Consider the following 19,500-nt stretch of genomic DNA (forward strand, 5'->3'; position numbering starts at 1 on the left):
CTTGTCAGCACCTTTGGAAATGTACAGAGAACAGTATGGAGAATATGAATGCTGATCTCAGAGTGTAATAAAATTTATGTAACAACTTCTTCCATCAGAGAGAAGAAATCTAATATCAAGCAGGGTTTCATTAAGGTCTGGGCACTAGGCAAATTGACTTGTTGAAAGGATGCATTTGCCTGCCTGGTTTGACCATCTGAAGTTTATCCTAGAACAAAGTTCAGTTCAAAAAGTTTTACCTGCCTGTGAAAACCAGTTGCCCTCCTGCTGAAAACTTTAATGAAACCCCTGTCAAGGTTCATATTAGCCCTTTGTTGGAAAAACTTTCACACAGGAAAAAATCTATACCACACATATTCCAAATCAAAATCGTTTTCATCAGCAACTTACCAACTACAATAAGTTCAGCAGCAGCTTTAATAACAGGAGGGCGACCACTGGAGAAGGTCACTTGAAATTCATACTCCCCGTTGTCTTTTGTCTGAACATTTGATATTGTAAGTGTTGCAGGCCCTGATACCTGATACTGTGCATTAAGAACACTGGTTTGTCCACTAGGTTGTCTAGAAGCAATCCAGTTATTATTGTGAAACCACCATAATTGAGTGACTGTTTTGCCAGCAGTGTTGTAAGTCCATGACAAGGTAACAGGCTGGCCCTCTAACTGATACACAGGACTGTTTGGTTCAGTGGTAAAACTTTGACAGTCTGGAAATATACAAAGGAAAAAAAAAGTAGTTATAATAATAACAGTGAAAGGAACAAGAATAAAAAGAGCCCTTCTCAGCTAACTTTTCTCAGTCACAGTTGCCATTTGGGAAACTCAAGTCTCAAAAAGGGTTAGAATTTTAATCATTTCTTTTTACGTTAAGGTGGAGGTGACAATGTTATGGTGTTGAAGCATCCTTCTCATCTAAGGTATCACAGAAGGAAGATTAGCGTTTCAATTAAAACTGAGATTGGGTGACAATTATGTGCACTATCCCTGTAAAAGTATACATTTTCTCACAGCTTGATAAACACTGATCTTGGATATTTAATTTAATTTTATAATAATTATTATTCCCACTGAAAAAAATGAGAGCTTATTCTTTCATGCTGAGATGCTTTACACTATAAGTCTATTTCCAATATTGCACCTTCCCTTTCACTCCCAAATTACTTATTGTTTTACATGTAGTTTTCATAAAGTAAAAAAAAATATATCAAATAAAAGTTTTAGAAGTTAATATATCTTTATTTTTAATAGATATCACATTTTCAAGACATTAATAAATATCTTTTTTCCCTCTTAATCCTTTCACTTCCATGAGTGACCAAGATAGAATCTCTCCTTACAATATCAATACAATACCAAGCAGACAAATGATGAGAATAAAGAAAAATATCAATAAGGGGATTATTAGTTGATCCAATACCAAATTATCAGAATTACATGTAACATCTTAAGAATTCAGACTGTGAGGAGAATTATTATAAATGAGTATTAGGAGTAAAAGGCAAAGGGAATAAAACATTTAAGTCTTGCTAATTCCATTGATTGTTCCACCAAATTGCTGCACAAGGAGATGATTTTCATTTAAGAAATAATTACTATTTCAGCATTGATTCACAAGGCTATAGTGCACACAGGAAGTCTGGAGAGCATTCATGAAAGATTTTTAAGAGTTGATGCTCATGAAAACAACTCTAGCCTCCTAAGGACAAAAAACAAAGAACTATCTAAAGTTTTCCAAGTACTTTTCTTTACTACTTTTTTTTTCAGTGAAGACAGTGATAGTTAATGAGCTGGTTGTCCAATGACACTGCCTACATGGTAATTTAAAAGTTGTATGTAATGCTAATAGGACTGAGTGGAGTCTAATTTGGTTTGTATTCATGTGGGTGACAACAAAATCTGACGACCACATAGTTGAAGTCCAATTCATTTATAAGGAGTAAGGTTACAAATGGAATTGGACAACAAATTACCAATAGATCATAAAAATTACAATTTCAGAGAAAGAAGAATAGCTAAGTTATGAAAGAATGGGAAAATTTGCATTAAAGGAAACCAAGATAGTGATTGGTAATTTTAATTTTTGAATGTGACTGGTTGATTTAAACTACAACTTGAATGTGACTGGCTCATTGAACCATCCTGTTACAACTTGGGAAGTGAATTAGTAGAAAAAAGGAGTTTTTAAAACCAATCACAGTCGAGGAAATTGTAATTTTTAGAATAAAAGAGAAATTCCCTTTCCTACACTTTTTAATGCATTTAACTTAACAGCAAGTATATCAGTAAATTGAAGTGGGAAAGCATATCGATAGATTACACAAATTTAAAAGCTATATGTTATAATTCAGAATGATACAGTATCACACAAATAACAGAAGGTAAGTCATCTTAACATAAAATTTGACCTTCGGTGGATTGGTACAAGTAACCCAGTCTTCGACACTGATGGTAGCCAACTTGAGCCACAGACTAGTAGAAATTCAGTTTTGGCTAGTGTTTTATTTCCACCACCCAGTTTGGCTCATAAATAAACTGAAATTTTTGTAACATCTAAGTTATCACTACCCACTTGGCTGTTAAGTTGGAAAGTTAGTGTCAAGCCCTGTAACCTGTGTTACAGCTCAACATTTCTAAAGTCTGGTTTAAAATGAACATGAGGTGATTCAAATTGTCCCTTGAGCCAAACACCACGCAAATAATACATGCTGATTTAGGCTTGAATGAATCTTGCACACACTGGTATGGCTTGTTATTATATTTCAATACACCATGCAAGAACAAGCCCTGTAATGACTGCTTTTCAATCCTGGATTTAGTTTAATCAGATTCCTAACTTTATCAGTTAATATCATTATAGCATTTGTAACAGCTGTACTGGCGCTTGTTTTAAGTGTTATCCAACTAAAATGGTTTCACTTGATTGATTTGACAAGCAGTAGTTGAATATGCAGGAAAAATAGATTACATCTTGTTATTAGTAGTTCATTGGCCACCTAAACCGATGGCCAGTGATCCGTTGCTTTCAGCGTTCAATTTTACAGTATGCTAACTTCATCATGAATAAATCACTAATGTTAAGTCTGGCATGGGGCAGGACTCTTTAAAATCGAACTACACGTGCATTCTTAAATCAGCTCATGTGAAATTATTCGCCTAATTGCTCCCCATTTGCTAAATTTATCGCTATCGTTACAAAAGCATGCAGTATGACCGGGTTTACAATACATGGCAAATACGAAATGTACTCGATGTTAATTCGCTGCTAGTTTGAAGAAAACTTAATGAGATGCTCTTGACTGTAAAACAAACAAATAACTGCTGGATTATGCATTCAAGATAACCTCACGTAAAGCGTGATGAAAATAAGAAGAATTTTTAACAAACTCGAGAAGATATTAGCGATTAACATGGTGAAATCCGTCATCTGGGGCTTGTAATAAGCTTATATTTGAGGTTAGATTAGAAAGGAGAGCCGAATACTTTACTACGCATAGGACAAGAAATCTTTTGTTAACAATGTAAGGCTTTAACTACACAGTCGACGCAGGTACAATAGTTTATTTCCTTAACACTAGGTACCTGTACGTTTGATGCTAAGTTACTAGCCCTGATCACTTAAGTTTTCAGTTGAGCACGAATCTGAACGAGCTGAGCTTAACGGCGACAGTAACTTCGATTAGGGCTCAAAAAAATGACAATACAAGCAATCATTATAATTCCTACTTTCCGATTAAAAGAGTTTATTTACTTTTAAATTTTAAAACAACTGAAAACTCCTGGGAAACTTCGCGAAAGCATAAACATTTAACCTTGGAGGGTCGACTGTTGTACCGAACATCGTGCGTATGTTATCAATATTACTCACCTACAAACCGCAATCTAACGATAGATAACAAAGCCACGAGTCTAAAATACACCATAAACATCTCTATCACCGTTTTATGGTCCCAACAAGGCTTTCGAAATCACGTTTGAACTAGGCTCCGAATTCACCGATGCATGTTTTGAACTAATTTCAGGAAACAAGGAAAACAATAGAGTTCTAAAGCCATGACGTCACGTTACCATGGTGCTAAAAAACTCAGTTCCAAACAAAGGCCCAAAACGTGACCGACGCCATGCAAAATGTCGACCCTCTCTATCTCGTCGCTCATTTCTTTCTTCGGAGAAGAGCAGAAGTCAATTACGAAGGGTGAAAACCACTACAATTCAGGCCATGTGGAGTCATTTAATTATAGTCAGGGTATTTTACGAGGAGAAGTGCACGCAAGCATGCGAAACAAAGTCTACAAAGTCACGGTGAGTGGAAATGGTTCCAGAATACTCACTGCAGATGCGGCTTGTCATTTAAGCTTATTTGTTGCTTTGAAATGCTTCTCAGTGAGATTTTTAAGTTAATAGCAGTTCTTTTCCATGATAATTTAATCGTGGAATAACTAGACGCGCAAACTTTAGCGTTGATCCACTTTGTTGTTAAGGTCGTTCGATGTATATCGATGTGTTAGTTCAATCGAGGCATGGAACTGTTCGTTCGTTTGGAGTCTTCATGTATTTAGAAGTCTTTGACAGTTGCTTTTCATGTCCTCACGCGTCTTTTTTTTTTCCGATTTGCTAGGTTTACTTAGATAGCGAGAATGCTATAAGATCAAGTGAGTGCGAGTGTCCAAGGGGGAAGTTTAAGTGCAGCCACGCGGCTACACTTTTCATTCACGGCATCTACAACGTCAGCCGGACAGATGTTGAATGCAATTGGAAGAAACGCAAAGCAAATACACCGCTCTCTTGGCAATCCGTCGAAGAAATGTTTCCTCCCACAAAACAGTATTGCTGCTTATCAAGAAACCCTACTCAATCTGATCGGTCTTCCCTTTACAGAGACCTACAGGAGTATGGAAGATTTACTGGCCTTTGTTGGCTTATGAGCCCTGAACCAGCTACTGTTAGTAACCTTCCCATACCGACAATAGAGGATATCATTTACTCGGAAGAATTTCTTAAATTACAAGGATCACAGCAACAAATTGATTGCCTAGTAAGACAGGCAAAGATTCCTGATGAGTACATCTTAAAAATAAGTGACATTACCATTGGACAGAGAAACAACCCAACTTGGCATTTAGCTAGAAGGGGCAGATTAACAGCAAGTAACTTTGGTTGCGTTTTGAAGGCCAAACGGGTGACCCAGTCTCTCTTGAAGGGCCTTCTTGGAGAATACGATTTGTCTGGAGTTAAGGCTGTACAATGGGGTGTGAACAATGAACAGGAAGCACTCAAAGCATTCACTATGTTGACAGGGAAAACCGTCCAGGAAACTGGTATTTGGTTGGATGCTTCTGGAATCCTTGGGGCCTCTCCGGATGGAATTGTAGATGATGAAACCGTCCTAGAAGCTAAGTGTCCTTACACTGAAAGGAACCTAACAATTGAAGAAGCCATTGCTACTTCACCAACATTTTGCTTAAAAAAAGCACAGGATGGAAATGGATATGTGTTAAAGAAGGACCATGTCTATTGGGACCAGGTACAGGGTGAAATCTTTTTTACACAGCGAAAGTTTTGCTACTTTGTTGTTTGGACTTCTAAGGACGTGGCTGTTGTCAAAATAGAGCAAGATGAAACCTGGGATGCAAATATTCCAGTCTTGAAAGAATTCTATTTTAAACACATTTTTCCCAAGATAGTGGAAGGTGCATTGTAATGTTATTTCCTTAAACAGACATGCGTGCAAGGCTTTTCACCTGAGAGTATTGGTTGTACTGTCTCTGGCTGTAACTTTTCTCGAGCAATGTCAGTGTCACCAGCAAAGATTTGGTAAATGTATTGGACTATTGGGCCAAATTTTAAAGAGATAAACATAAGATTGTAAATTTGAGTAACAAAGAGTGCAGGTTGTGTTGATCTTTATTATTTCTACTAAATGTCTTACAAAATATAATGGCATTCTGACTTTGTTTATATATTAACATAATTGAAAAAAGTTATTCGATTGACTCAGTTCTATCATATGATGACCATTATATTTGTTTACTGATAACAGCCAAACATCCTTTTTGTACTCAGATCACTCAAACTCTGCCCCCTCACACCCCTCTTTGATAAGTGGAAATTGTAAATTTACCAGTGCAGCACATAACTGAAAAATAACATCAGCATAACATCTTAAATAATATGGGATGAAAGTTAAAATTTTGAAATCCTTTAACCTTGCATTTGCCCTCTCTACATGGATCCTTGCTCTGGCAATGGATTTTGTTTTCCTTGCTTCGCTTTCAGTGAAAACACCATTATTCAAAAAAGGTGGAATGTTAAGAGAAACATTATTGGGCAAGATGTCTTGGATAAGAAAGCCTTTGTCGGCCAAAACCATATCCCCTGGAACAAGATGGTTCAACAGACCTGACTGTTGTACTATGGCTTTATCAGAAATGGACCCAGGGTACAATTTGCTAACAAAAGTTATTACTGCATTTGGTGCAACCCCGACAATTACTTTAAATGAGTTCATACCCCTGTAGCTTGAATAAGTGGCATTTTGCAAACTCATTAACCCCGGGGCTGCGATCTCCACATCGGTACAATCAATGACAATTCTACAAGAAGTAAACTCTGAAAAAGAAGATGGTGCACATAACACATTTTTTTGCCTGGACGGAATGGTTGTCATGATGTCATGAAATAATATGGAATGCAAAACATGGACAAAAGTGGTGACAATATTAGCTATTGTTGCAACACTGCAACTGAAAAGCTGGGCAAGGTGCAAGTTGGTATAATTTTGTCTTAGTTTCATTAAAGTAATGAAAATCTGGTCCTCAAAATTAATGGACTCTACTTTCCAACCAGAATAATAAACAATAAAATCTTTGAATCTCAAGGCATGAAGTACTACAATGTTAAAAACTTCTTTTGTTGGAAGCCCTGTTTCCATTCTAAGAACCTCTACACTCAATCCAGAAGCTGAGTAGTGTTTTTGTGTGTAGCTTTCTTTTTCTTGCAGGTCCTGAAGTTCCTCCCTGGCTTGATTTAATTCTGCCTCCAGTATTATCTCATTTGTTGTCTTGTTGCAACTTTCTTGTTTGGTATCATCAGTGTCATTATTAGTGGACTGCTGCTCAGATGTTGTGATTGCCTCAGCCACCATTTCCTGCACCGTCTTCTGTTTAGCTGTTACTTTTCTCTTTTTCTTTGGTGGTCCTCCTTCACCAGGAAATATCTTATCTCGATTTCTTTCGTAAATTGTGGGCCCATTTATCTCCATCCACAAAATGACAACTGCACACTCTAGAATGCTTGCTTGGTTCTCTGTCTTTCCTCCTATTTCAAAGAAACAGATAACAGAACTTAATCCTAAACACTTGTAAAGATTTAAATTGCTCAAAATTCGTTTCAAACTTTCAGCTAACTCCTGAAGTCCAGAAGCTCTTAAAAATATATTAAATAAATCAGTAAGCCATATGCATTTCATAGCACAAACAACATTGAAATATATGACTCAGTATGGGCACCGAGAAATTTTAAGTTTTGAAAGTAAGCACATGTTAGCACAGTGGCGTTCAGACAAACACATATTCTTTCAGCACAGTTGAATTCGAGGTTTTTCAAAATTTAAAATGTAATGAAAAGCAAATACACAAAAACCTACTCAGTACCCACAAACTTGACACTACATGCGCTTGTTCATCGGTGGAAATCGCACACTCGCAAAAAAATGGCAAATGTTAAGATGTTCTTTTGAGCAAAGCGCTAATTACAAGTGCCGTTTACAAACCTTATCAGACGGATCCATCGCTTGTATTCGTCTTTTTCCTTTTTATCGCTTGGAAATGCAAAGAACTTGCAAGTGTGGCTTTCTGATGAATGACTGCATGTCGGAGCAAAGCAGTACACCATTGTGCTGTTGTGTTCGTTCCGATAAATTTCTTCCGACAAAAAGCGATAATTTTCAAATAGTATTTGACATTTTGACCCTGTGTTCTTCTTCTTGACCTCTTTTGTAATATAACACAAGGTTAATAAACGTTTTAATTATAAGACAAAGCAGAGACAAGCACTACGTGACCCACGCGCAAGAGATTGTCCGAGTTGTTTAGAACTGACTTTTTCAGCGCCATGGCAACGTGACCAATAGGAGAGCGTTGTGAAAGTCATGTGATCAGTATTCGAATGACCTCAGCATTGTGGGAGTCGAACTAGTGGATAAAAATAACAATGATGAGCAAAATTGATTGGAATCTTTGGAATGATCGCGTAACAAATTCATGACTCGTCCGGAGGAAGTCGGGCAGGATTTTACAACGGCTCACTGCATCGACGCTTTGATCGCCGAAAATACCCCGACGGAATCATCAACAATTGCACTCTATTTTTTAATTGTACTTCGAAATTTCTAAAACGGTAATCTTACAGGAGGGAAATATTGCGTGACGAGGAAATCGTTGAAATTTGCAATATTACTATTGATATTGTGAACGTAAAGAGAGTAGAATCAAACAGTGTATAATACTGTATAAATTATTTAGTTTCTTATGTCTTTTGTTATCGGCATGTTATGCTCCAAATCTTGGGGCGTCAGAAAACAGTGCGGGCGTTCCATTTTATACCATTTTGTCGGATGTTAATCTGTATTCCTCTAACTTCTCGGGCGACTTAAACAAAATCTCTCCATCAAATATTAACACATTTTCAAGCGGAGAGAAGATAAAAAGACAGCGAAATACGAAATGGCGAATATTATTTAATTTAGAAACTTAATTATAGCGCTAAATTCAGTTATAAAAAGTGTATTATGGATTGTGAGAACTGATGTCTGAGCCGTGAAAGGTTCAGTGGCTTCCATTATTCAGTTGACAGATTTTTGTTTCTGCATGTAACTAGGAAACATTATTAATCGCGGTTTATTACCGGAAACCTACGCAATATTTCTAGTCTCTTTACAAACAATTCAGGGTACGATCATGAATTGTTCCGGAAACTTGAAAGATTTTTTGGCCTCTTTTTTTTTTTTTTTTTTTTTTTTTTCTTACAAGAAGCGCTCAGCAATAAAAAAGAGCAAAAAGTGAACTTCTACACTTGCCTAAGATTAATTTTTCTGAAGAAAAATGCCACGGAAAATGCTTGAAAGAGTATTTCTGAGCCTCTAGATTTCAAAATTCTCTGGGAGGGGCGGGGGGGGGGGGGGGTGGGGGTTGGGCGCATGCCAGATCCGAAACATGCCACGTCTTGTTCTGAAGTCTGGCTACGGCCCTATTGATACGAGTCGATAGGATGAGATAAGGCGCCATTACGACGTAAATAGCCGATAAAGTTACTGATACTACGAGATTAAGAAAGTAAGTAAGTAATTTTATTTAACCACATATCGCATATGAGCGATATGTGGTTATATAGCTCGTTTAAATGCAAACGTGAGGCTCGAACCCTCGACGTCCCGCACAAGAGTCCGGCGCTTACACAGTTGAGCTAACCGGGCGGCGGTTTTTAAAATGCTGGCAAGGTAATCGTCCGGTCATAGCTGCATCGGATCTACTTTCTCGGAATTCCTCTGGCAGCTTCTAATTCTAGCCTTCCATTAACACAAACAAACAAACAAAAATCCAGCATTGCTTATATTTTGAACCTCTGAAGTTTCTTGATACGTATTTGAGCGCCACGACGATGTTACAAAATTTTTCAGCTTCCTTTTCCACCCATTGTTTTTCGGGCCCGTCAGTCTTCTGCGGTATAGGATTATAGGCGATATACAAAGCTTGCGATGCCAGCTATCTATCCGACTTACAATCGCCTTAGCTTATCATACTGCTCTTATTCTACTTTAATCTGCTTGATTTCGGTGACTTAGTTCCGGACAATATAATATCTAATTCAAAAGGTTCTGCTGATACTGCTGGGTTTGGTTCGACCCAAAGGCGGCAAACAATACCAAATGTTTGATAGCGAGAATAGTTTGGGCAGATCGTTACTTGCGACAAGTATCAATGACTTTCGATTTTGCTTGTGACCATCTGTAACTTGTCGCTTCCTGACTTTGAGTTTGGCTGGTCATCGATCAAACGATGAAGATCGAAGGTCGCACCCGCGTTACACGAGCTCTTTGTGGGCTGTGTGGTTGTCGGCGTTTTAATTTGGTGCAACGTTAAACAGTTTCTTGCAGCCGTCATCTGCTTCGAGGTGGGAATAGTTTTCTGACAGCAAAACACGAGGAAAACAGCGCGCTTCTTAAGCATGTAAACAATCCGCACGAAAAACAAAAAAACAAAAAACAAAAAAAAGAAACGTAACAAAAGAGAGAATAATTTTCCCCTCTTGTCTGGGTAATTTTGCCCACCATTCTGAGCAGTTCCGCCACAATTTTTCGATCGGTAAGAAGAGATGACCAGAGATTAATTTTTCAACGATTTACTGAAAATGCCAGATATCCAGGAAAAACCTATCGTGTAAGAGACCTTTATTGTGTTTTGAACTACTCACCAGAAAGACTATTATAAAAATTTCCACCTTTGCGAAGTCAATACCTCCTACTGCGACTAACCAAGTTAGAGGTCCGTACTGAAACTTACGCGACCAGTTTTTTTTTTTTCGTTCGAATTTGTGGCCCAGGTATGGGCCACAAATTCAAGCAGAAAAAGCGAGGTTACGTTACTTTCCGTACGGACCGAGAAAACAAAGTCAGTAAAATATCTATTATATCAATAAGTTCAAATATATCAATAAGTTCAAACTTTTGAATTTAGCGGTCCGCACAGTGAAATACGGCCCGCCATTGACCAATCATAGCTTATGGAAAAAGGTATTGAACATCTGCCACCGGAAGTCTATATTACAAAAACGCCAAAAAGGAACGGGGATAATTTCTAGCCATCTTGACCGAATAAGCTTGGTCAATAAAGGATTTATTATATATGACAAAAAGATTTTGCTGTGATAAGAATAAAGAATGACCTGAATGTATATTTCAAGAGCCGGGAAAGAAAGCCAACTGTGTTTGTAGCACCATAAATCCAAGAGGGTCGTTTAATTTTTTTTTCTTAGTTGTAACTGTCTTCTGCCACTTTTTACAACTTCGTCGCCGACGTAGTCCAAAAGTGACGAACTTTCTGCCGCTCCACACACTTTTTTCTTGCGCAGGAAGAGGACAATCTCGAGCTGGCAAAATGGGCCGACCTTACCCGCTTGGGTAGCCAATCAGAAACCAGGGTTCGGTTTATCTTGCCCACGGACGTTGCCAGTTATACAATAAAATCAGTCACGCATCGGTGATAAGACTTACCATCCGAACCGCTCTGACCATCACATCCGTAATTTGTTTTTATACGTTAGTCACCACCCTCCCTCGATTACCCATTCCAAATACATCCCAATGAATACTTCCTTTGCATCCTGAGGATTATATCAACCATCTCCAAGGTAGCGTGGAGCTCACTATATATATATATATATATATAACTAACTGCAGACAGTACTGTTTCGGCCTTCTGGGCCTCATCAGTGCAGTGCTAATGCTAGGATGGGGGAGAACCGAGACGGTCACCCCAAACGACCCAACCTTTGTGGTATCGTCTAAGCCATGCCAGAGTGCTCAAACTAGAGTAAACCAGCGAGCATGCGCAATTGCAACGGCAATGACTCATCCTGGATAGAGTGCTCAATTTGGACATGAAAACAAAGCTTTGTATGCCAAAGAGCTATATCTAACTGCAGACAGTACTTTTTTTTTTTTTAAAAAATATAAAAGCCTGGAGACCAGGCAGTTTTATTTCGTCAATGATATCTATTTACAATTCTAATTGATTAAAGTATTCGAATTAAATTATGAGTTACTTAGGTAATTACAGGTCTCAATTAACTAATGATATTTTCTCTTACAGGCGGCACGAACAGCGCACGGGCTATAACAGCCCGGAGTAAGCGCCCACCTGTAAGAGGTAACAAAGTTCTATTTAAAAGTTTTCTATTTACTATTTACAAAGAGATATTTCAGACCATGTGGGGCGCAAACAGCGCGCGGGCCTGTAGCCCGGAGTAAGCACCCCTCATGGGCGAGGTTTAACAAGTTTTATTATATACAAAGGTTCAGGGGGGAGCAAGAGAGGGAAAGAAGACAGGTTTACCAGCATCGGCCGAACAAAATGCGTTTTTAAAAGACCAAAAATTCCTTAAGGTATCAGTGTCGCTGCTAAGAATTCTGAGTTGGACATCTTTTTTAATTAAGTCGATAATCGCGTTGGAGCTCAAAAGAGAACCTTCGAAGGTAGCTTTATTTCTGGCAAGCCAACACCAATATATGATGGTTGCCTTGAGAAAGTTAGATAAGGATATACTGGTGGTAGATTGGTCTAGGGAAAAGGGGTAATAGATAGAGGTAGGGGAGATAGAGAAGGGGGAGTCGAGTAGAACACGAAAAAGGGGAGAGAAATAGTCCCAGACTTTCACAACTCTGGGACATCCCAAGAAACAGTGTTCAATAGTTTCTGTTTTACCGCAGATCGCGCATTTATCATTATTGATGTATCCCCAAGACTTTAGGAGATATCTTACGCGGATCATTCTATGGATCAATAGCCAAGTTAGATCGTTCTTCTTGTTCTCAATTAGCTTTAGGCGAGACTTGCGCCACACCCAGGCCCAACGATTGATGGGGCGGTCCATAGCAGACGCCCAAAAACCGGAGCACCGGGGTGCAACGCAGACGGGGTCAAGCAACAAAAGATATAAATTCTTACTGGTGAGTAAATCAGGTAAGGCACCAGTTTTCTGATGCAAGGTACGGAAATTATCTAAACAAAGCCGGTAGTAATTGGAAGGAAGGAAGGAAGAGGGGCCAGAATTTGTGGGAAAAGAAAAACGGGGATCTAGAATAGTTAGCTTATGTCCTAAAAAATATCGAGCTAGGTAATGCCATTTGGATGTGCCAAAGTCATCTCTTAAACTGGAAAAAACAGAAAGGCGCAGGCTAGCGCACTTAGCTTTAAAATTAACGACGTTGAGGCCCCCAGAGGATGGGGGCGCACAACAGCGATCGCGACTTACATTTTCCATTTTTCCTTTCCAGATAAAAGGCCAAATGATCGACTTAAAGCTATCGTGCACCCAACGGGGTGGGGGGATGACTTTAGCAACGTGCCATAAACGGCTTGCGCCTAAAGTGTTTACAATTAAGGTTCTACCGATAAAAGACAGGTCTCTTTGTTTCCAAAGATTTAGAACCGAACTTAGTTTGTCTAATTTGGCCCGCCAATTGTCGTCGTCGACATTGACGAGGCCGTTTGAGAAGTAAACACCAAGCACTCTCATTTTAGTGACCCATTTGAGGCCATAGGGAGATTCAATTCTAGTTCGCCATTTTCCTAACCACATTGTTTCAGATTTGGACGTGTTCAGTTTAGCGCCAGATCCTTGTTCAAATTTTGATACGACTCGGAGAAGTGAAGAAAGAGATCTTTCGGATTTTAAGATGCAAGTAGCATCGTCAGCGTACTGGGATATTTTATATTGAAGGCCCCCTGCTCCGGGGAGCAGGAAACCTTCAATATCTTTACAATTACGGATTTGCGTTGATAATACTTCTGAAACTAGCACATAAAGGAGAGGAGATAATGGGCATCCTTGTCTCACCCCTCTTCTTAAGTGGACAGGGGGGGACAGGGAGCCATTAACAATGATTCTAGAGAAGGCTTTAGAATAAAATAGTTCGACCCACCCACAAAAGGAGGGGCCGAAACCAAATTTACGCAATACTCTCATCATGAATTCGTGGTCAACTCGGTCAAAAGCTTTTTCTTGATCTAAGGAAATGAGAATACCTGGTTCATTAGTTTTGTCAATCATGTCAAGGGCATCACGAAGTAAGGCCAAATTTGAGAAGATAGTGCGGCCGACCACGCCGCACGTTTGGTCTGAATGCACGATGGAGTTCATGACTTTTTTCAATCGTTCAGTGATGATTTTAGATGCTAACTTGTAGTCAGTGTTTAACAAGGAAATTGGGCGCCAATTTTTTGCGAGGCGTCGATCATCATTTTTGTGGATGAGTCGTAGGAGGCCCTCGTACTGGCTATCCGCGAGGGAGCCAGCAAGAAAGGCCTCGTTCAAAACAGAAAGGAGAGATTCGCTCAAATCGTTCCAAAAACACGAGTAAAATTCTGTTGGGAGACCATCAGAACCGGGTGACTTGCCGGTCTGAAGGCCTTCCAATGCAGTAAGTAATTCTTTATTAGAAAAAGGGCCTTCACATAGATTGCGCTCATAATCAGTCAGTGAAAATTCGAGGTCGTCAATTATTTCAGTTTGAATTCGCATATCAAGAGGATCTTTGGTGAATAAATTCTTGTAGAAATTGGTTAAAATTCTTTCAAGATCATTTTGAGAATTTCTGAGAACACCGTTCTCGTCAAAAAAAGATTCAAAACTATTCATGTCAGCTCGTTTTTTCTCCAGACGGAAGAAATAGCGTGTTGGTTTCTCGCCTTCTTCGAACCATTGTGCTCGGGAGCGGACTTTAGCTCCTTCGGCTTCTTTCGAGATTAGAGAGGACAATTGGCTTTCCAAATCGCTAATTACACCTGGGTTATTTAAGCGATTAGAATGTAAAGCGTTTTTAGCATGGGTTAATTGCTTAGTAATTAGGATTCTTTTGGCATTTGCTATTCTCTGTTTACGGATACAGTATGAAATACTTGTTTTGCGGATTTCAATTTTTAGAGCATCCCACCATTCGCGAAGGGAGGCGAATTCGGGAATTTTAAGCTTAAAGTTATTAATCGATTTTGACATAATGTTTTTAAATTCTACATCTGAGAGTAAAGAGCTGTTGAACTTCCAAATTCCAGGACCGTGATTAGAAGGGTTAGTCGTTAGTTCAATTTTTACAAAGTCATGATCGGATAGGTCGTATACGCATGGAAGAATATTACATTTCGTTACTAGGGTTAAGCCTTTAGCGACGAGAAAGCGGTCAATTCTAGATGCCTGGGTATGGTCTTTGTTAGACCAGGTGAAAGTTACTTTGCGCGGGTTGTTTTTGCGCCAAATGTCTGTAAGTGAGAAGTCAGCACAAAGGGATCGGAGAAGTTTTTGATCAGACAATAGGATGGCGGAACAATTTAATTTATCTAGGACATTGTCTACACAATTAAAGTCTCCCCCGATCACTAGATCCCCTTGGGGGAGAAAGTAATTGTGCAGACAAGAGAAAAACTTTTACGATCCGAAATAGTATTGGGAGAGTAAATGTTTACTAAATTTAGTTTAGAATTATAGTAGTCAATGAGTAAGCTCAATATTCTTCCTTCGGAATCGGTCAAAAAACGGATAATTTTGCCTGGGAAGTTTAGAGAAAAGAGGATGGCAACACCGGCAGACCTGCCAGTCCCGAAGGACCACAGACATTTGCCGCGCCAGAGTATTTCGAATTCCTCCGCTTGTTTTTTGCATGAGACATGTGTTTCTTGTAAAAGGATTATGTCACAGTTTGAATAATTTAATTCTTGAATAATTTTTCGACTTTTACTGGAGGACCCGAGTCCTCGCACATTTAGAAAAATTATTTTAAGCTTACTCATTGAATATAAATAAAAAATTAATGTCTGTACCGCCTTCTCCTAGGTTTAACTCTCTCCCATCCATCATCATCAGTTTCGGAGCCAGAGTAGTCACGGCGGGAAGATCTATCGCGGTCATCGCGGCCGCGATAATAATCTCGATCGTTTCCATCTCTCTCTCTTCTGTCGTCTCTCCGGTCATCTCTTCGTTCTTCTCGATCGTCTCTCCCTCGCTCGTCTCTTCGTTCTCTTGGTCGTTCTCTTCTACCTTCGTCGCGTTGTTGTTCTCGTTGTTTCTCTTGATCTTGTTGTTTCTGTTGTTCTTGCTGTTTCTGCTTTTCTAGTAATTTCTGTTGTTCTTCTTGTTGTCGCTGTTGTTCTCTCTGTTGTTGTAGTTTTTTCTGCCTTTCTTCTCTTTCCTTGGCGCGCTGGGCTCGCTCTTGTTTCTTTTCCTCTTCAGTTTTAGGTGGCGTTGGCTCACTATCGACGTTCGCGCTGAAGAGCAGGAAGGGGCATTGAGGCATGGAATGGTTGTCCGCTAAACAAACGGAACATCTTGGCGAGTCTTTACATTCTTGAGCTCGATGCCCAGGGCATTCACAATTAAAACAACGGACTGCAGAGCAGTCTTTGGCCATGTGGTCAGTAGCTCCACAATAGAGTCCTAAAGTACTTACGTCACGTTTCCATAGCACCGGAATTCTGTGGTCTAAACAAACCAATATGGCGTCCCTAGCGTGACACATTGTCGTTGACCTCGAACACTTCAAGAGCTATAATAGCGCATTTTATCCTCCAATAATAGAAATAAGATAAAGAGAATCAAGATAACCTTTGGCCTTACTATTGAAGAGTATAATAAGCGGACAAAAGCACCTGGTGAGCAATAATTCGAGTCAAAACGCCACGGAGACGAAGTTTGCGATGGGCCAGTGTTTTCATCCAGATTGCAATCACACATCTGAAAGCCACTGCTGCCGATTCTTTTCGTTTCCAGACCAGAAAAAACATAAAACACTCTATGATAAGTGGATATCATTTGTAAGGTGAGTATTTTTCGAAAAATATATATTTCGATGCTGTAGTGTCCCCAGTTAGTGGTTGTATAACTGCTATTTTAGATTTGACACATAAATAAAGGTTGTTGTTGTTGTTGTTGTTGTACCATCGATTAGAAATAGCTGTTTTTTTTTTATCTCAAACTGATTCACGATTAGCTGTTTCTCTTTCTTGTCTTATTTCTTTTCTCGCGGCTTTGCCTTTCCTTGTCTTCAGTCTTGATCTAAGATTATTTAGTTACTAAAAAACTATATGATAGTTGTGAGTATCAAAGCTTTTACACTAACTAGTATTAAGTAACAAGCTCAGAGAAATACTCGCTTCGCATTCACGTCTTAGACTACAAGGTTAAGCATGTGACCAACTAAACTTTGGGTTTTTTAAGCGCAAGTATAGTAACTGCTTCTGTCTTTTTCTGTTATAGGAGAGGAGATAGAAAGCCCAGCAAACATTCGCGACTTTGCAGTTGTCACTTTAAAGATGGGCGAAAAGAAAATATGCCAACCATCAGTGACAGAAACAGGCACAAGCTGTTTGATAGTTTGGACTTGCTGCCAGGTACAGGACCAACACCTCCCAGTACACCTACCCCCAAGAAAAAACGGAAAGTGTCTGCCGAGCCCACGAAATTACCAACTGTAGCATCTGTGCTTGAAGAGATTAAAGAGAACTCTGAACCATGTTCCACTGAATGCTCACAAGAGGAAAAGACAAGTTCCAAAGAAGCTCTGCTGTCAATAGAGCTTGATATGACTTCAACAGAACTTGCTAAACACAAGGAAGTGTCAAGTTACTATAGTGCACACTACTCTGCTAAGAGCTTGAGCCCTGAGGTGATACGGATGGAGACAGGTCTACCCACTAAGGATGTTTTTGATATTGTTGTGGGATATGTTTCAAGATTCAAGGGTGAAATAAACTATTATGCTGGATGGAAGGTTGAGGCGATCACACTTGAGGACCAGATATTTATCACTCTGATGAAACTGAAACAAAATTATACCAATCTACATTTAGCCCAGTTGTTTTCATGCAGTGTTGCAACTGTTGCTAATATAGTACTAACTTTTGTCCATGTTCTGCATTCTCTCCTGTTCAAAGACATCATGACAACTGTGCCATCTAGAGAAAAGGACAAGATGTGTTTGCCATCTTCTTTCACTGAGTACAGCAGTTGCTGCATTGTGATTGATTGTACAGACATTGAAATTGCTGCACCTAAGCTCATGTCCCAGCAGAATGCTACATATTCCAGCTACAGGGGAATGAACTCTTTCAAAGTCATTATAGGGGTTGCCCCAAATGGAGTTATAACCTATGTTAGTGATCTTTTTCCTGGCTCAGTCAGTGACAAGGTCATGGTTAAAGAGTCTGGGTTTTGTAAACATTTGAGTGCTGGTGATCTTGTTCTGGCAGACAAAGGTTTTCTCATCAGTGATGTAGTTCCAAGAGGTGTTTCAGTGAACATACCACCATTTCTCAACAATGGAAAGTTTACAGAGAGTGAGGCAAGGGCGACAAAATCAATAGCTCGATGTCGCATCCACGTAGAGCGTGCAAATGCAAGACTTAAGAGTTTTCGCATCCTTGGCTTCATCCCAGCATTTTTGAGGTGCCATGCTGACAAGCTATGCCAACTGTGCTCAGCTCTTGTTAATTTGCAGTATCCATTGATCAAGGATGGCTGCGAAGACTTTGAATTTGACTGAATAGAACTTTTTTTCAACTAAATTATAGTACAATGAGTTTTTAATATTATTTTTGTATTACTAGAAGCCCTACTGTAACAGATCAAATGGTATTGACATAGCTTTGGTCAAAAATATGATGTGGTCAGTTTTACATTTTTCTGATATTCATCTCCTTTATGTTCATTAATACAAACTACTATGTGTTCTGTGAAAATAGATTATAATGAAAACCAGTGACATTCTTAAACTGTCATTTCAACTAAATCCAGGTCAGGGGCATGTGACCAGTATGGAATTCTTTCGTCCAGTAGTTCCAAGTGTGAAAGTCGTGCTGGCTTAAAGGTTTTACTTTTGTGTCTGTGAAGCTGGGAGCCTGAGTCCAGGTGTATAAAACTAAAGCCACACTTCAATTAGCTTAAGGGATGGTGAGAGGTAGTCAGAAAAAATAACCTGTGCTGCATGGATTTTGTTTTGGCTCTCACCCCTTCCCTTTGCATTGCTATGCAAGCCTACTTAAGTGTGGCATAAGTTTTATGTACCTGGGCCCTGTTGAGTAACCAGGATAAGTGTTACCAGCTACCAGTAGCCATTGGTTGCAAAAAAAAAAATTGTTTAAGCTTGCTTTCAGGAAGAATGTAATTTATTATTAAGTTACTATGCTAAATGGAAAAATGTGGGTTCTTTATCTTGTGTCTCTATCTGAGTGTAGAATATGTAATGTTATATTAAGAAATTAATGTATGAAATTTAAAAAAATACCTTTTAACATTAGCTACTGCCTATTTACATTAGCTCCCACTCCCCCCCCCCCCCACTCTGATTATGTCCAGCATCTGTGCACCACTTTTCAAAGTTCTCCCTCGGTAATCTTTGGGAATAGTTGATGAAAGTAAAAATCACTCAAGATAGTAATATTGTGCTCCCAAGATTCATCTCGTTCAATCTTGATAACTACACTATCCTTTGTGGTCCATACAACAAAGTAGCAGAATTTGCGCTTTGTCAGGAACATCTAGCCTTGACACTGATGCCAGTAAACATGTGTGGTAGACAGCGTATAATTCCCTTCCTTCTCCTCCAAGTAAAAGTCTTTGTGCCCACAAGCTTCCTTGATTGTCGCATTTCGATGTGTGTAGGGGCACTTACACTCAATCACCGAGTCGTCTCCCACAAGTCCATCAGGGGAAGCACCCAGAACTCCCGACTCGTGTAG

General features: G+C 39.3%; 5 protein-coding genes across 12 annotated transcripts in view; 3 read left to right on the plus strand and 2 right to left on the minus strand.

Annotated features, from left to right (window-relative positions):
* Positions 1-4,031, minus strand: part of LOC111345548 (hemicentin-1-like) — a 28,547-nt gene extending 24,516 nt beyond the window's left edge. Inside the window, exons 1-2 of the mRNA XM_088728588.1 lie at positions 3,867-4,031; positions 391-708 (exon numbers count right to left, since the gene is read on the minus strand). Coding sequence (XP_088584714.1) covers positions 391-708; positions 3,867-3,927 — 379 coding nt within the window. The 5' untranslated portion in view covers positions 3,928-4,031. The remainder of the gene's footprint in view (positions 1-390; positions 709-3,866) is intronic.
* The window catches only part of LOC111341964 (uncharacterized), a 95,037-nt gene that overhangs the window by 66,252 nt on the left and 9,285 nt on the right, over positions 1-19,500 (plus strand). For 4 of the 8 annotated variants that reach the window (XR_015990182.1, XR_015990184.1, XR_015990183.1 and 1 more), the window contains exon 1: positions 11,715-12,735. The exons of 1 other annotated variant lie outside the window; for it this stretch is intronic. The gene's annotated coding sequence lies outside the window, so the exon portion shown is untranslated. Of the gene's footprint in view, positions 1-9,225; positions 9,331-11,692; positions 12,736-19,500 lie in introns of those variants that run through there. 3 more of the 8 variants (XR_015990187.1, XR_015990188.1, XR_015990186.1) reach the window with 3 other exon arrangements.
* Positions 4,118-5,991, plus strand: LOC148726596 (uncharacterized). Its single transcript, XM_088728757.1, has 2 exons — positions 4,118-4,300; positions 4,617-5,991. Exons 1-2 carry the CDS (start codon positions 4,127-4,129, stop codon positions 5,697-5,699), a joined length of 1,257 nt encoding a protein of 418 aa, XP_088584883.1. The 5' UTR covers positions 4,118-4,126; the 3' UTR covers positions 5,700-5,991.
* LOC148726597 (uncharacterized) lies at positions 5,885-8,110 on the minus strand. Its single transcript, XM_088728759.1, has 2 exons — positions 7,770-8,110; positions 5,885-7,315 (listed from the first exon to the last, which is right to left on the minus strand). Exon 2 carries the CDS (start codon positions 7,257-7,259, stop codon positions 6,063-6,065), a length of 1,197 nt encoding a protein of 398 aa, XP_088584885.1. The 5' UTR covers positions 7,260-7,315; positions 7,770-8,110; the 3' UTR covers positions 5,885-6,062.
* Positions 16,166-18,972, plus strand: LOC148726598 (uncharacterized). Its single transcript, XM_088729159.1, has 2 exons — positions 16,166-16,583; positions 17,021-18,972. Exons 1-2 carry the CDS (start codon positions 16,462-16,464, stop codon positions 18,303-18,305), a joined length of 1,407 nt encoding a protein of 468 aa, XP_088585285.1. The 5' UTR covers positions 16,166-16,461; the 3' UTR covers positions 18,306-18,972.

Source organism: Stylophora pistillata, chromosome 7 (genome assembly GCF_964205215.1).
Source record: "Stylophora pistillata chromosome 7, jaStyPist1.2, whole genome shotgun sequence".
NCBI lineage: Eukaryota > Metazoa > Cnidaria > Anthozoa > Scleractinia > Pocilloporidae > Stylophora > Stylophora pistillata.

What these genes read in the sequence shown, in the direction of transcription:
- LOC148726598 (XM_088729159.1), top strand. Translation starts at nt 16,462, where the DNA reads ATGGGCCAGTGTTTTCATCCAGATTGCAATCACACATCTGAAAGCCAC. An exon ending in AAGTGGATATCATTTGTAAG is followed by an intron (nt 16,584 to 17,020) that starts GTGAGTATTTTT and finishes TTTCTGTTATAG; the next exon opens with GAGAGGAGATAGAAAGCCCA.
- LOC148726597 (XM_088728759.1), bottom strand. Translation starts at nt 7,259, where the DNA reads ATGGAGATAAATGGGCCCACAATTTACGAAAGAAATCGAGATAAGATA.
- LOC148726596 (XM_088728757.1), top strand. Translation starts at nt 4,127, where the DNA reads ATGTCGACCCTCTCTATCTCGTCGCTCATTTCTTTCTTCGGAGAAGAG. An exon ending in ACAAAGTCTACAAAGTCACG is followed by an intron (nt 4,301 to 4,616) that starts GTGAGTGGAAAT and finishes CCGATTTGCTAG; the next exon opens with GTTTACTTAGATAGCGAGAA.